The following is a 13,648-nucleotide window of genomic DNA, read 5'->3' as shown; positions in this document are numbered from 1 at the left end:
GTGTGAGGAGGGAAATGGGAAGCTAGTATTATGTGGAGATTTTAATGCACATAACACTCTGTGGGGAGGTACTAAGGTGGATGAAAATGGGAGCACTATTGAGGAGTTTATGGATGATTATAAGTTGGTTTGTTTAAATGACGGAAGGAATACTAGGTATGATGCGTCTCATGGAACAGGATCAGCAATAGATCTTACATTAGTATCTGATCAGATAGCAGGGGTAAGTGCTCCCAGGTACCTAATAACGTTAACTTGTTTTAATGATTGATTATATAACTTAAGTTCTAGTGTGGGATTTATTCTTTTCTTTGAAAAACAAATAAACTGAGTCTTCTCTATAGACAAATGAAAACCCCACTCACATGCCCATTTTTCTACCTTGTTAATAGCCAGTTGCATTTTGGTTGTAAAATTATCAATATTGCGTCCTTTTACCCACAAAGCTCCATCATCCGCATATAATGCTCTATTAATTCTAATGTCGTCTATTGTATTGAAAACATCATTAATCATGATGTTGAACAGCACTGGACTGCATACATTACCCTGAGGTGTTCCGTTTTCTATTGAATAGATGTTAGAAAAATTAACCCCAACTCTCACTTCTATTGTTCTATCCTTTAAAAAGTCTCTAGTCCAGTTAAACATCTTACCACTAATACCCATTCTATTCAGCTTAATTAACAGTCCCTCCTTCCATAGCATATCATACGCTTTCTCTATATCAAAGAATGTTGCTAAGACTGATTCTTTACTGACTTGCGCTTTCCTTACTTCATTTTATAGACATACAACAGGGTCCATCGTAGTACGTCCATTACGGAACCCACTCTGGTGTGGGGAGACAAGACCTCTTTTTTTCAATTTCATACATTAGTCTTCTAGTGATCATTTTCTCCATAAGCTTACATAAGTTAGATGTTAATGCTATTGGCCTGTAACTTTTAACTTCAGTCTTATCTTTCCCTGGTTTCCCAATAGGAACCACTACAGAATGTTTCCAGCCCAAAGGCAATCTTCCTTGCTCCCAAACCTTATTGTAAAGACTTAAAATTATCATTTTAGCCATATCATCGACTTCATTAATCATTTTATAACATACACCATCCTTCCCCGGTGAAGTATTCCTAACCCCATTTAACGCTCTCCTAAGTTCAAATAACGTAAATTCCTTATCTAGTACACTCTCGTTTATTACATGTTTCCCCAGTAGCCCTTTACTCTCATCCATAACTTTAACTCTCCAAGACAATTCCTCATCAGTTAGGTTTTTTGAACTATGAACCTTAACAAAACTTTTTGCAAGCATCTCTGCTTTCTCTTGATTAGTTACTGCCTCTTTATCATTATTTTTAATTACAGGTAGAGAAAATTCCCTTCTAATGCCTCCCATCTTTTTAATCATGCTCCAAACATCACCCACTTTGACTTCTGCTCCTATTTTACCACAAAAGTCACGCCAATATGTCCTTTTAGCTTCTTTTATGACTCTTTTAACCCTTGAGTGTAATTTTTTATATTCCATTAAGTTGGTATAGGAATGATTTGATTTAACAATTTTGAAAGCTTTATTTCTGGCTTTAATTGCTTCCTTACAATCATCTGACCACCAAGGTACCATTCTTCTTTTCCTCATCCCAGAAGATTTGCCAAGAACCTCCTCCGCTGACTCACATAAAATATTTGTAATTGTTGAATTTAACTCATCAACATCATTTTGATGTCAAGTTAACGTTTAAGGAACACATACAGAAAATAAATGAGAGGTGCAAAAAGGGCATTAATGTTTTGAAATGTTTGTCAGGGTACAACTGGGGAGCGTCAGGGATGTCCCTTAAAATAATTTATATTGCACTGATAAGATCAGTGTTAGACTATGGATGTATTGTGTATCGTTCAGCATCTAAGACATTGATTGGTGAAATCAATAGAATGCAGGCTAAAAGTCTGAGGATATGTTGTGGTGCATTTAGAACATCTTCAATACCAGCATTACAAATAGAAACAGGAGAAATGCCCTTAAGCCTTAGACGTATTAAGTTGAGTATGGCTTACTGGATTAATTTAAAGGAACATGATGTATCACACCCCACTAAGAAAGTTCTTAACGAGTGTTGGGAATATGGTAGATCCCAGATTTGTAGCTTTGGTTGGGATGGTAATAAAATAGCAAACCAATTGGAAATAGATGGTATCAATTGTAGTAAGACTGTGCCCCTGGTAGGAACTCCACCTTGGTTGTTTTGTTCTCCTGGTAATTATGGAAACCAAAGAGATAGCTAAATCTGGAGGAGTGTATCAGAACGTAGAGCAATATCTAGAAAGTATGTATTATGATACAACACAGGTCTATACAGATGCATCTAAAGATTCAGAGGGTAAAACAGGCATTGCAGCATATATCCCTGATCACAAAATCTCTGTTAAAAAGAGAACATCAGACCATCTGTCCATATTTGCAGCTGAAATGACAGCTATTATTATTGCATTACAGTGGATAGAAGAAGCTAGGCCCCCTAAAGCAGTTATTTGTTCTGATTCAATGTCATCTCTCACATCTATACAAAATGGAGAATCATCATGCCGACAGGATTTATTGAATGAAATTAATAATATCATATTTGCAATCAGTCAACAGGGAATATCAATCCAGTTTGTATGGGTACCTGCTCATAAAGGAGTTGGTGGTAATGAGGAAGCAGACAAGCTGGCAAAAGAGGCAACTAAGGAAGAGGAAGTTCAGTTAAACATTCCTCTCAGCAGATCAGAAGTTAAGGTAATCATCAAACACAAAGTTAACTTAATATGGCAAGCTGAATGGGATAAGGAGAAGAAAGGTAGACATTTATATAATATACAAAAGAATATCCTAAATAACAAACCTATGTACCCAAACAGACAAGAGGAGGTTTGGTTTACAAGGATGAGAATAGGCCATACTGGTTTGAATAATAGCTTACATGTTGTAAATAAACATCCAACTGGAAAATGTGAGTTTTGTGGAATGAGAGAGGATGTAGATCATGTTCTTTTAAAATGCTTAAGATTCTCCAGACAAAGAGAAAAGCTAAAGAGGGAAGTGAACGCAGCCAAGAAAGCCTTCACTTTAGACACCTTATTAGGTGAGCCTAGATCAGGAAACATCACTAGTGCTGTCATCACATTTATCAAAGAAACACAATTAGCAAATAGGATTTAGTTGGTTGTTTTGTGTTTTTTTTTATTTTTTATTATTATTTATTTTATTTTTTATTTTTATGATTTTCCTTGAAATAACATCCAATTGATTGCATCTCAGTCCAGTAGATGGCGGTAATACACTTTGCCTGTAAACTGCCATAAAACCTGACAGAAGAAGAAGAAGAAAGGCAGACGTTACTGTGACATACATTTCCCATCATTCTCTCACAGGTCATGTGATCAGGAAATAAGCACACCGACACACAAACATGCCCCAGCCAGAGAGAGAGCGAGAGAGACAGTGAGAGAGAGAGAGAGAGAGAGAGAGAATCCTGACACACCAGGTCATGTGATCAGGAAATAAGCACACCGACACACAAACATGGTCCAGCCTGAGAGAGAGAGAGAGAGCAAGAGAGAGAGAGAGAGAGAATCCTGACACACCAGGTCATGTGATCAGGAAATAAGCACACCGACACACAAACATGGCCCAGCCAGAGAGAGAGAGAGAGAGAGACAGCGAGAGAGAGAGAGAGAGTGAGAGAGAGGGGGAGGGGACAGCTACTCCTCCTATGGGCTTGCTGAGGTTTTGAAGAGAAAAACATGGAGGAGCTTCACACAGGCTGAGACGAGATGGAGGGGAGACAGACAGTCATGCAGAGTGGACGCCACACCACACTCTGACCCTCAGCAACACTGCACACACTGGGTATGTGCTCACCAAGTGTGTGTGTGTGTGTGGGTGTGAGTTTGTATGAGCTTGAGCGAAAGAAAGAGATTAAGTGATAGAGAGTTCATGTTGTACGTGTATGTTTGTTTATGTTATTGTGTACAAGAGTGACAGAGTGTCATATCTCTCTCTCTCTCTCTCTCTCTCTCTCTCTCTCTTGTGTGTGTGTGTGAGTGTGTATGGGTGGTGGTGGTGGTGGTGGGGGAGGGGTGCACATGTGCATGTTTGTTTATGTCAAGCAGGCTGGCAATGGCCTCTGTAAAGGAATGACCTCACTGACACTCTTAGGGATAGTATGTCTCATCAGAAACAGCTCTGTATGTCTCATCAGGGGACAAATGAAGTGTGTTGTTTTCTTTTTCAATTCAGTTTATTTCATATCAGGCTACACATAACAGAAACATGCTTGCTTTTAAATTCAGACAGGTTTATTTCGAGCTAGACATAAGATAAGCATGTTTGCCTTTAAATTCAGGGCAGGTTTATTTTATAATTCTGTTTTTGTCAGAGATTAATGCTGGATTAAGGTTGTCTCATAATCTGTCTGGGAACAGTTCAAAACCAACAGACATTGTGCCTGAATAATTTATATGAGATACAGTGTTACAATAATAATAATAATAATAATAATAATAATAATAATAATAATAATCTGTATTATAATTATTTGTATAGTTCCATTGCTGGTTACATTCTATTAGCCTCTCGAACCGTGGGTGACTTCAAAGAACATTTAATGTTTGCTCCAAGATAATTGGCTCTCCCCTTAGAAACCTCTCCTCATTACTGTATGCGAGCAACAGACGATTAGGTTGGCTGGCAAGATCCTACAAGGTCCCTCACATGCCCTGTTCTCCTCCTTCGAGTGGCTTCCCTCTGGAAGATGGCTCCACAGCCTATCTTGCAGGCCACAGAGGAAGAAAGCAACTTTTGTGCCCACGGCTGTCCAACTTCCCGACTCTAGAACCACCTCAACTAACCATCTGTCCTCCCGTTCTGTCCTACATCATGACTCCTCCTCTGGGTCATAGCCAGACATTAGCCAAATTGCACCTGGCGTGGTCCAGTGAGCACTGTACTGCGCTGCACTTTAACTCATGCGAAGAGGATGCACAGACTAAGCACAGGACTCTAGAACAGACCCATGTACAGCTACTTACTATTTATTATTATTTTACATATTTTTAAACAGTGATATTTATAGGATGTTGCTGTACTCTACTCCTTGGTACTATGGTACATGGTACTGTAAATTGGCCCCTGGGAATAAATAAAGTGTTTTGAATTTTAATTGAATTGAATTGAATATAGCACCTTTCCTACACAGAATGCAGCTCAAAGTGCTTTACATTTTGGAGCATTTAACACAATAATAGAGAAACAATAAACAAACAAACAAACAAACAAAATATAAATAAAATGATAGCCATGTAGTTTTTTCCTCACACCAGCATCACCAGATTCTCTCTGTTGTTCTCTATCTGCTCTATCTATGTTGCTTCTGTCCTGAACTCTATATAGTATGAGTATATAGTATTAAGCAGAGGTGGGACCAAGTCACTGTTTGGCAAGTCACAAGTAAGTCCCAAGTCTTAGCAGTCAAGTCCAAGTCAAGTCCCAAGTAAATACAGAGAAGGGCAAGTCGAGTCCAAGTCCAAGTCACATCAAAGCCAAGTCGAGTCCAAGTCCAAGTCCCAATCTTTTTCAAGTCCTGAACAAGTCATCAGGTACTCTTCACTTAATAATGCCATTATTAGACTATCGATCATAATTTTAGCACTTCCATCTAATCCACAGTATTTTTTCTATAAATACAGATTAAAATATGTTCAATGTTTCTGTCTTGTAATCTTTTACGACATATGCATGTGCATACCTGTGTAATATACACATGTGCATACCTGAGTAATCTCTACAAAATGGATAGCTACATGACACTCAGCACAGCTGCAAATATATATAATGTTTTTCCAAATTGCGGAGCCCACTGTAAGGACGAGTAATAATTTGACTGATGGTATTTCACTGCGCTAGGCCACAGATTTGCCTGCAAACAATTTATTAGGCTGTCTGCCAGTGGTGACTCATAAGGGAAGCCAAGGTCAACAGTTTTATATTATTTAAAAGATAATAATGACAGTAATTTTGTTTTAAAGTATTCATTTCTTAAGAAATACTAGACATTTGATGCTGTTTATCTAATTTGTAAATGGTGCACGGTCACTTTAAGCCCATTGTGTGCCACTGTCCACACGTTCTCATAATGATCTTTTTTTACCAGCTCCGTTCAAATATAGCCTATGGCTAGTCCACAAACTTGTTTGTGCCACATGTATAGCACAATTTTAACAATGATAAGCATGATATTAAGTTGGCACAAACAGCTTTCATTCCTTTGGAAAGAGAAGCATGTATGACATGATGCTTGCTTGACATTTTCTGTTTGCAATTAAAAGTGAATTATGAGCCTGGTAGCCAGTAGCCACCTAGCTACAGTAGCTGAGTGGAATGCGTTTCAATCGGCATATCATGTGCTTCATGTAAATAAATTATTGAATACTTCAAGACTCACCAGTTCCATTACACAAGGCAAAGACAACTCTTCATAATATTCTTGTCCACTTTCCAAATCACAGTGAGTGCAGCTATGTCATAGTGGCCTGGATCTCATAGTTTATAACAGTATAGTAGGCTAGTGAGAAACGGATAAATTCACAATCTCCTCTAATCTCGTATTTTTTTGCCTCCACGATTTCTTTTTATATGTTTCTTATATTTAAAAGAAGATATCAATCATCATCAACAATGACAAGCCAGCTGGAACCTACTCGTTTTCTCTCCCTCTCGTGCGTGCTTAGATGTGTTCTCAATTAAATGCAGTAGCTTAGCATAAGTTTAAGTTGGATCTTAATGGAGAGGACTCGAAAAGTATCATCTTTATGTAACATGCTGTTGGTGCTTTTTGACAAACGTTCTCTAACAAGAGTGCAAATCAGTTTGCAGTAAAGCTACTAGTGATTGGCTAAATGTTGGTCCTTCCTCTGTCTCTTGGTGCCCTACACACAGTGCGTAACGCGTGTGGGGCAGTGTAGTGTGTAGTGGCAGTAATCTACTGAACTGTGCTCTGGCCGCTTGTCTCCGCTATTTATTTTTTTTATTTTTTTTTAGTCGCGGGAAAGCGTCTCTGGGTTGACTGGTACACGATCAGGAAATTTAGTTTTTGATTCGAGACATGTCAAGTCATCACAAGTCAAAGAGGCAAAGTCCGAGTCAAGTCTTGAGTGAATAGTATTCAAGTCCAAGTCGAGTCGCAAGTCATGCCGAATTTTATCAAGTCAAGTCTGAAGTCATTAAAATCATGACTCGAGTCTGACTCGAGTCCAAGTCATGTGACTCGAGTCCACATGTCTGGTATTAAGTACAGTATATATACTTTTTTGATCCCGTGAGGGAAATTTGGTTTCTGCATTTAACCCAATCGGGGAATTAGCGAAACACAAACAGCACACAGTGAGGTGAAGCACACACTAATCCCGGCGCAGTGAGCTGCCTGCTACAACGGCGGCGCTCGGGGAGCAGTGAGGGGTTAGGTGCCTTGCTCAAGGGCACTTCAGCCGCGGCCCACTGGTCGGGGCTCGAACCGGCAACCCTCCGGTTACAAGTCCAGAGTGCTAACCAGTAGGCCACGGCCTTCCTCCCACTTCCTCCCTCTCTTGCCCAATCCCTCTCTTCTTCCTTATCTCTCTCTTCCTCTGTTTGGGTATGTCTTTATCTCTCTTGTTTCTCATCTCCCTCCCCTCATATAGTTATCTTTCTCTCTTTCTCTCTCTCTCCCTCTGTCTATCTATCTCTCTTCTCTCTCTATCCTTCTCTCTCTCCTCTCCCTCTCTCTCTCTCTCTCTCTCTCTCTCTCCCCTTGTCTGGCTAGATGAAGAACAGCTGAGTTGGCTTGGTTGGTATCAAGGTGAAATGTGAGATTGCTAACACACACACAGAGAAGGTGCTCTCTCACACGCATACGCAAACACACACGCACACACACACACACACACACACACACACAAACATACACAACTCACCTGCTCAGCACAGTGCCATAACTCCCTTCCTCTCTCTTTCTTCATCTCACTCTATCTCCTTATAACCTACTATACTGTCTTTCTCACCCCCCTCCCCTCTCTCTCTCTATTTCTCTCTCTTTCTTTCTCACATGACCTCCCTTTGAGTTGTGATCAGTTTACATTAAGTCACATACTTTTATTGAATACGTATTTCTTGTTATTTTAATGATACTAGGTACTGTTCAGCCAAGCTTTTTGTTTTAAGCCCTATTTAGTACTCTTTTTAAAACACCCCCCCCCCCCCCCCCCCCGTCTCTCTCTCACCTGCAGTAAGTGCAGCCAGTAAACTGCCTGTTTGATGCCTCAGCAGGTCTTGTAGATATCTCCTGGCCCACTTTGACTCTGCTATCTGATAAATCGCTCTTGGCAGCATCACAAAATAAAACTCTTATTCTTGCATTTCTTTCTCCCTCTCTCCCTCCCCCTTTCTATCTCTCCTTCTCTCCCTCAGTCACCCTCCTCACTCCTTTTTTCCTCCCTGCATGTGTCACTCTCTCCCTCCCCCTTTCTATCTCTCCTTCTCTCCCTCAGTCACCCTCCTCACTCCTTTTTTCCTCCCTGCATGTCTGTCACTCTCTCCCTCTCTCCCACCCTCTCTCCTTTCCTCCCTTCCACCCTCTCTTTTCTATTTCTCTCTCTATGTGTGTCTCTGTCCTCTCTTTACTGACTGTTTTGACATTGCCGACCAGTTTTAGCAGCTCAGTCCTTGAGGCCTGGGGTACAGTATAGTGGCATGGACACAAAGGTCTTTGATACAAAGTTAAAGGATGATGTTTTGTTTTGTTATGTTTTTTGTGACTGTCCTTTTTGTTGTTGTCCTTTTTCAACTGTTGGAGCGGTTATTCCATAGACCCATGGGACGATCTTTGATATAACTAATAACCATATAATGGTTCAGTAAAAGTCACTCAGTGCTCAGTCCAGTCCAGTCCAGTCCAGTCACTCAGAGCTCCCTGTTTGACCTCTCAGCAGGCCGTCATACTCCTGACTCTGTGCTATCTGATAAAGACAAACAGAAGCTGGCATGCAGGCAAACGCAGCCCTGTCAAATTTCTTTCAAATTTCCCTGTCATGGTGACTTGACGACTTAAAAAAAACATTGCTCAACCGCTGCAGATATGATATCGCCCCGAGATATTCTGCTAGAGCAAACACGAAAGGAGAAGGTTTCTGATAAAACAGCAGCCTTTAAATAACCACAATCCCCTTCCCTCTGTCTCTCTCTCTCTCCTGCTCGCTCAGGCTTCAAGAATAGAACCGAGATGGCATCCATCCTTGTGCTCCTGGCTGTCATTGCCACAGTGACGACCATTGTCAACGGCGATGGTGCTGTGAACCAGCGGTACGGTCCGGATGTCATGAGGGCAGCGGAGTTCGCCATCGGGTTCCACAACCGCATGAGTAACTACCCGTATGCTTACAAGGTCATCTCTGTGATCTCTGAAAACTCTCAGGTAAGAACACTGCACCAAACTGTATGTGATGCTCAGGACACAGATGAGACTTAAGGTTAAATCCATGTGACATGTTTTTAGAAATAATGGGACAGTGCATATTATTTCTCATTCTCAGTAACATCTAAATGCATCTAAATGCAATGCTATTTTTTCCCTTTTAGAATATAAACATTGCATATTCATAACTTTGCAATGTACACACACACAGACAAATACACACACTTGTTGTAGGTTCCATATTCTATTTATAATATTATTATAATTTGTTGTACAGCACTTTGTTGTATATTGACCAATCCCAAGCCTCGCCTAGGTCGGTCAAACATTACTGGCTAGAACTGCATGCTATCTGCAGTGCTAGCACGATGTAGCCTTGTGAGACCATCTTGATCTCACGAGCTTCAGATTCCCACTCGCAGATCAGTCTGGCATCTCTCCAATAGAGAAAATTTGGAGCAGTTCGTCAAACGAACGTCCAATCAGCGATAGTTTTGAGGCGGGTTTAGGTGTGACGCAACGAGAAGCTACTGTTCAATCTAAACAATATATAGCATAGCTATCGCTGAAGTTTTATCCGAACATTCGAGTATTCCTGGGGAAGCTAGGAATCTAGGAGTCTCTGCAATGTAGCTGGGAGGAATGAAGGACACAGACATCCTCCTTAGCCAATTCCAGTAAGTGTTAACCCTAAATATGAGTTACTTAACGAGAAGGAATATGCTTTCTTCAGAAGTGTAGCCTACCATGAAAACTTGGTGGGGATTGTCGTTGATGAGGTTCATGTCACATACAAATGGTAAGTTTAAAAACGTTAACGTTAGCTATTTACCTTACTTGTATGTTAAAATATGGCATTAGAAGAACGCTTCGTTGATCTGATTGGTTGATTTGGCTTGTCTATCACAAACATAGGTGGTGATAGACAGATGGTTAACCAATCAGGTTAAGCACGATGACCAAGAGATGAGGTTTCTTGCTTTTGTCTATTGATCTGTGAACTCTCTCTTGCCTCCAATCTTAGCTTATTAACATTCTAAAGAATATCTGGGTTCATTGAATTCAACATAGAATTTTAGAACCTTCAATTGTTGCAGAACTTAGAATGTTCAAAAACCTACACCTTTAAGGGTTAAGGCCATCCACAGCATGATGAATGCTTTCTGGGCGAAATTTGTCTCCCCCCCCCCCCCCCCCAATGACGTGTGTCACAAGTACACAAATACTAATGTGATAACACCATCTGTCCCATATTTACCCCCCTGCCTGTGTGAAGTACAAATGTACTAATGTGATAATACCATCTGTCTCAGATTTACCCCCCTGCGCGTATGAAGTACACCATGACAGTGAAGGTGGGCGAGACAACGTGCAAGAACACAGACAAGGTCAACCTGACCGACTGTAGGCTCCAGACCTCATCTGATGCCAAGGTGTGTGTGTGTGTGTGTGTGTGTGTGTGTGTGTATGTGTGTGTGTGTGTGTGTGTGCGCGCATTTGTTTGAACATATTTGGCCATGCACCATGCATGCCTATGCATGCATACTGTATATCCACACAATGTGAATTATTTTACAAAGAATAACATACATACAGTACATACAAGGGTATTGGTCAGTCACATTGTCACATGTTAACTCCTCCCAATGAGACAGTCCAGTAGCTCCTCCCAATGAGACAGTCCAGTTAACTCCTCCCAATGAGACAGTCCAGTAACCCCTCCCAATAATGTCTCTCTCTCTGACTCCTGACCTCTCTCCCTTATGACTCTTCCTTCCCAGGCCATGATCTGCCAGTTTGTAGTCCTCGCCGTGCCCAACGCCTCCTTCCCCACCAACAGCTACCTGCTCTCCAACAAGTGCAACTGACCCCCGAGACCCACCCTTTACACTATAGGACCCTCGTCTCAGTAACTGATTTTGTGTCTGTCCAACATTAGGATTTATTCTTTGAAGTCTTAATCGTGTCAGTTTCCCGGGCAAATGGCATTTTAATTAAAATTGTTATGTAGATATTGTAGTTTGATTGGTGTCATAGCATAATGACCGTTAAGGTACTTTTTAGTCCTTAGGTTAAATGTGTCCTTTAAGTAGATACCTACACACACAACATTCAGAGGAATAACTGTGTTTAGGGAACATCCCTCTTCTTCACTGACCTTGAGCACCCTGAGTACATACCATATAGCACAAATATTTTGGACTGTGTTCTCATTACAGCAGCCCACTGAAGATCATTGTCCTCAGTACTTCTAAATTGGTTTCATAGGGACATCTGAAGCTAACACTTATGCTAGCATTAGCATTGTGGCTAACACGAGTATTAGGGCTTATGCTAGCACTAGCATTAGTGAATACTGAAGGTATGCCTACTCTGTAAATGTTGGTTATTGGTTATAGTTTTATGGCTGTCTATGTGACCACTTCATATGTTAATGATGTTTAAAGCATTAATAAAAACATAATTGGCAACACAAGTTTAGTAGATCATAACTGGTCTTTTAACACATAGTAACACATTGTAACAGCCATTACATACCTTTTCCAACTATAAAAAGAGGGGGGGGTGCTATATTTCTATCTATCTATCTATCTATCTATCTATATATATATATATATATATATATATATATATATATATATATATATATATATATATAGAATGAATTTCCCCTTGAGGATCAATAAAGTATCTATCTCTATGTATCTATCTATCTATCTATCTATCTATATATATATATATATATATATATATATATATATATATATATAAGGTAACTTTACAGCACCATGCCTGTGGAATAGTATACAATAATGGCAAGTTCAGAAATGGACATCAATGTGCACCTTTCCAAATGGATCTGCAGAGCAAATTGAAATTGGCTAACAGATTTTAAGTGAACTTCTTCTCTGCTAAAGTGATAAAAAACTTGCTTTGAATCTGTGAATGTTGAACCTTATGCAGGTAGTAGATTTCTATTCAAGATAGAAAATATTGTTTTGCCTTTAGCTCCAAAATCTTGATTGTGAGGACACTTACTCACTTAATTCATAAACCACAAATATGTAAAACACCCATATAAAGCAAACAAAATAAAGAATGTCTAAAATAAATACATTACATTTTCTACAGATATGTGTGTGGTAAGAAAGTACTAAAACATAAAGCATTATTATATTAAAAGATCAACATATATGATGCAATTTATTGTGGGGAAAAACTACTCCACATTTCTATATAATTGCAGTGAGTCATATAAACAAATATGGAACTGTTGGCCAATTATTTTAGATGTTGGATACACAGTGTACAACACTCCATGAAAATATAAAAAATCCAGCATGAATCATTCAAAAGTAATAAGTTATGGAACTTTCTAATTTTAGCAAAACACATAATTTACAAACCTCCATATCTCAGAAACTGAAGAAGTTCTAATTCTAACTGTTTGCACAGTAGTCGATGGGTATAATGGTAATGGTATAATGAAATAGTTTAAAAAATGAAACGTCTTTTTGCCAAGGGTATGGTAACTTTTTAATCTGGCACGAGGTCATGAGATTTGGCACAGGTACACGGAGGAGTCAGGCTGAACCCAAAACCCTGGATAGAGGGGCTCAGTGAATGTGGAGTGGAACGTGTGCAGGTGGGTAAGTGTGTCAGAGGAGACGCTGTAGAAGGACAAAGTGCCAGCTGGCCAGTTCAAGTACACTCCTACTCTTCTGGTGTGGAAGGAGGGGGCTGGTATGACTATGTCTTTACTATTGTGCCTGGCACAATAACTGTGAGGAGACCACCTCATAGTCCAAGACTTGTTATTATATCCCAGCAGGCTGTCATCATTCCTCCCTTTCCTCCTGATGCTTTTATAGGCCAGAGCTATTTGACCCCCACCCTCAAGCCACTCAGCCTCCCAGTAGCAGCGTCCAGACAGACCCTCTCTACACAATATATGATGCCACCAGTCAAATCTCTCTGGGTGGTCAGGATACAGTTGCCTCTCACTCAAACATGTCACCTTTCTGTTCCCCTCAGAGATAGAAAGATTTCCGCCTGCTGTGTCTGGGTCCAGTGTGACATCACAGGCATCTGCAGAGAAAAAAAGAAAACAGTTTTGATACAACAGTTCTTATAAGAATTGTGTGTGTTTGCAGGTTTGG

General features: G+C 40.1%; 3 protein-coding genes across 4 annotated transcripts in view; 2 read left to right on the top strand and 1 right to left on the bottom strand.

The window, feature by feature from the left end:
* LOC121719384 (NACHT, LRR and PYD domains-containing protein 3-like) overlaps positions 1–13,648 on the bottom strand; it is a 289,755-nt gene that overhangs the window by 126,416 nt on the left and 149,691 nt on the right. The window lies entirely within an intron of this gene.
* Positions 1–13,648, top strand: part of LOC121719397 (NACHT, LRR and PYD domains-containing protein 12-like) — a 220,791-nt gene that overhangs the window by 151,774 nt on the left and 55,369 nt on the right. The window lies entirely within an intron of this gene.
* Positions 3,697–11,964, top strand: zgc:194981 (uncharacterized protein LOC561073 homolog). Its single transcript, XM_042105445.1, has 4 exons — positions 3,697–3,892; positions 9,277–9,488; positions 10,802–10,921; positions 11,270–11,964. Exons 2-4 carry the CDS (start codon positions 9,297–9,299, stop codon positions 11,354–11,356), a joined length of 399 nt encoding a protein of 132 aa, XP_041961379.1. The 5' UTR covers positions 3,697–3,892; positions 9,277–9,296; the 3' UTR covers positions 11,357–11,964.

Source organism: Alosa sapidissima, chromosome 9 (assembly GCF_018492685.1).
Source record: "Alosa sapidissima isolate fAloSap1 chromosome 9, fAloSap1.pri, whole genome shotgun sequence".
NCBI lineage: Eukaryota > Metazoa > Chordata > Actinopteri > Clupeiformes > Clupeidae > Alosa > Alosa sapidissima.
The sequence above is the reverse complement of the archived record's forward strand: the minus strand, read 5'-3'. Positions and strand labels throughout refer to the sequence as shown.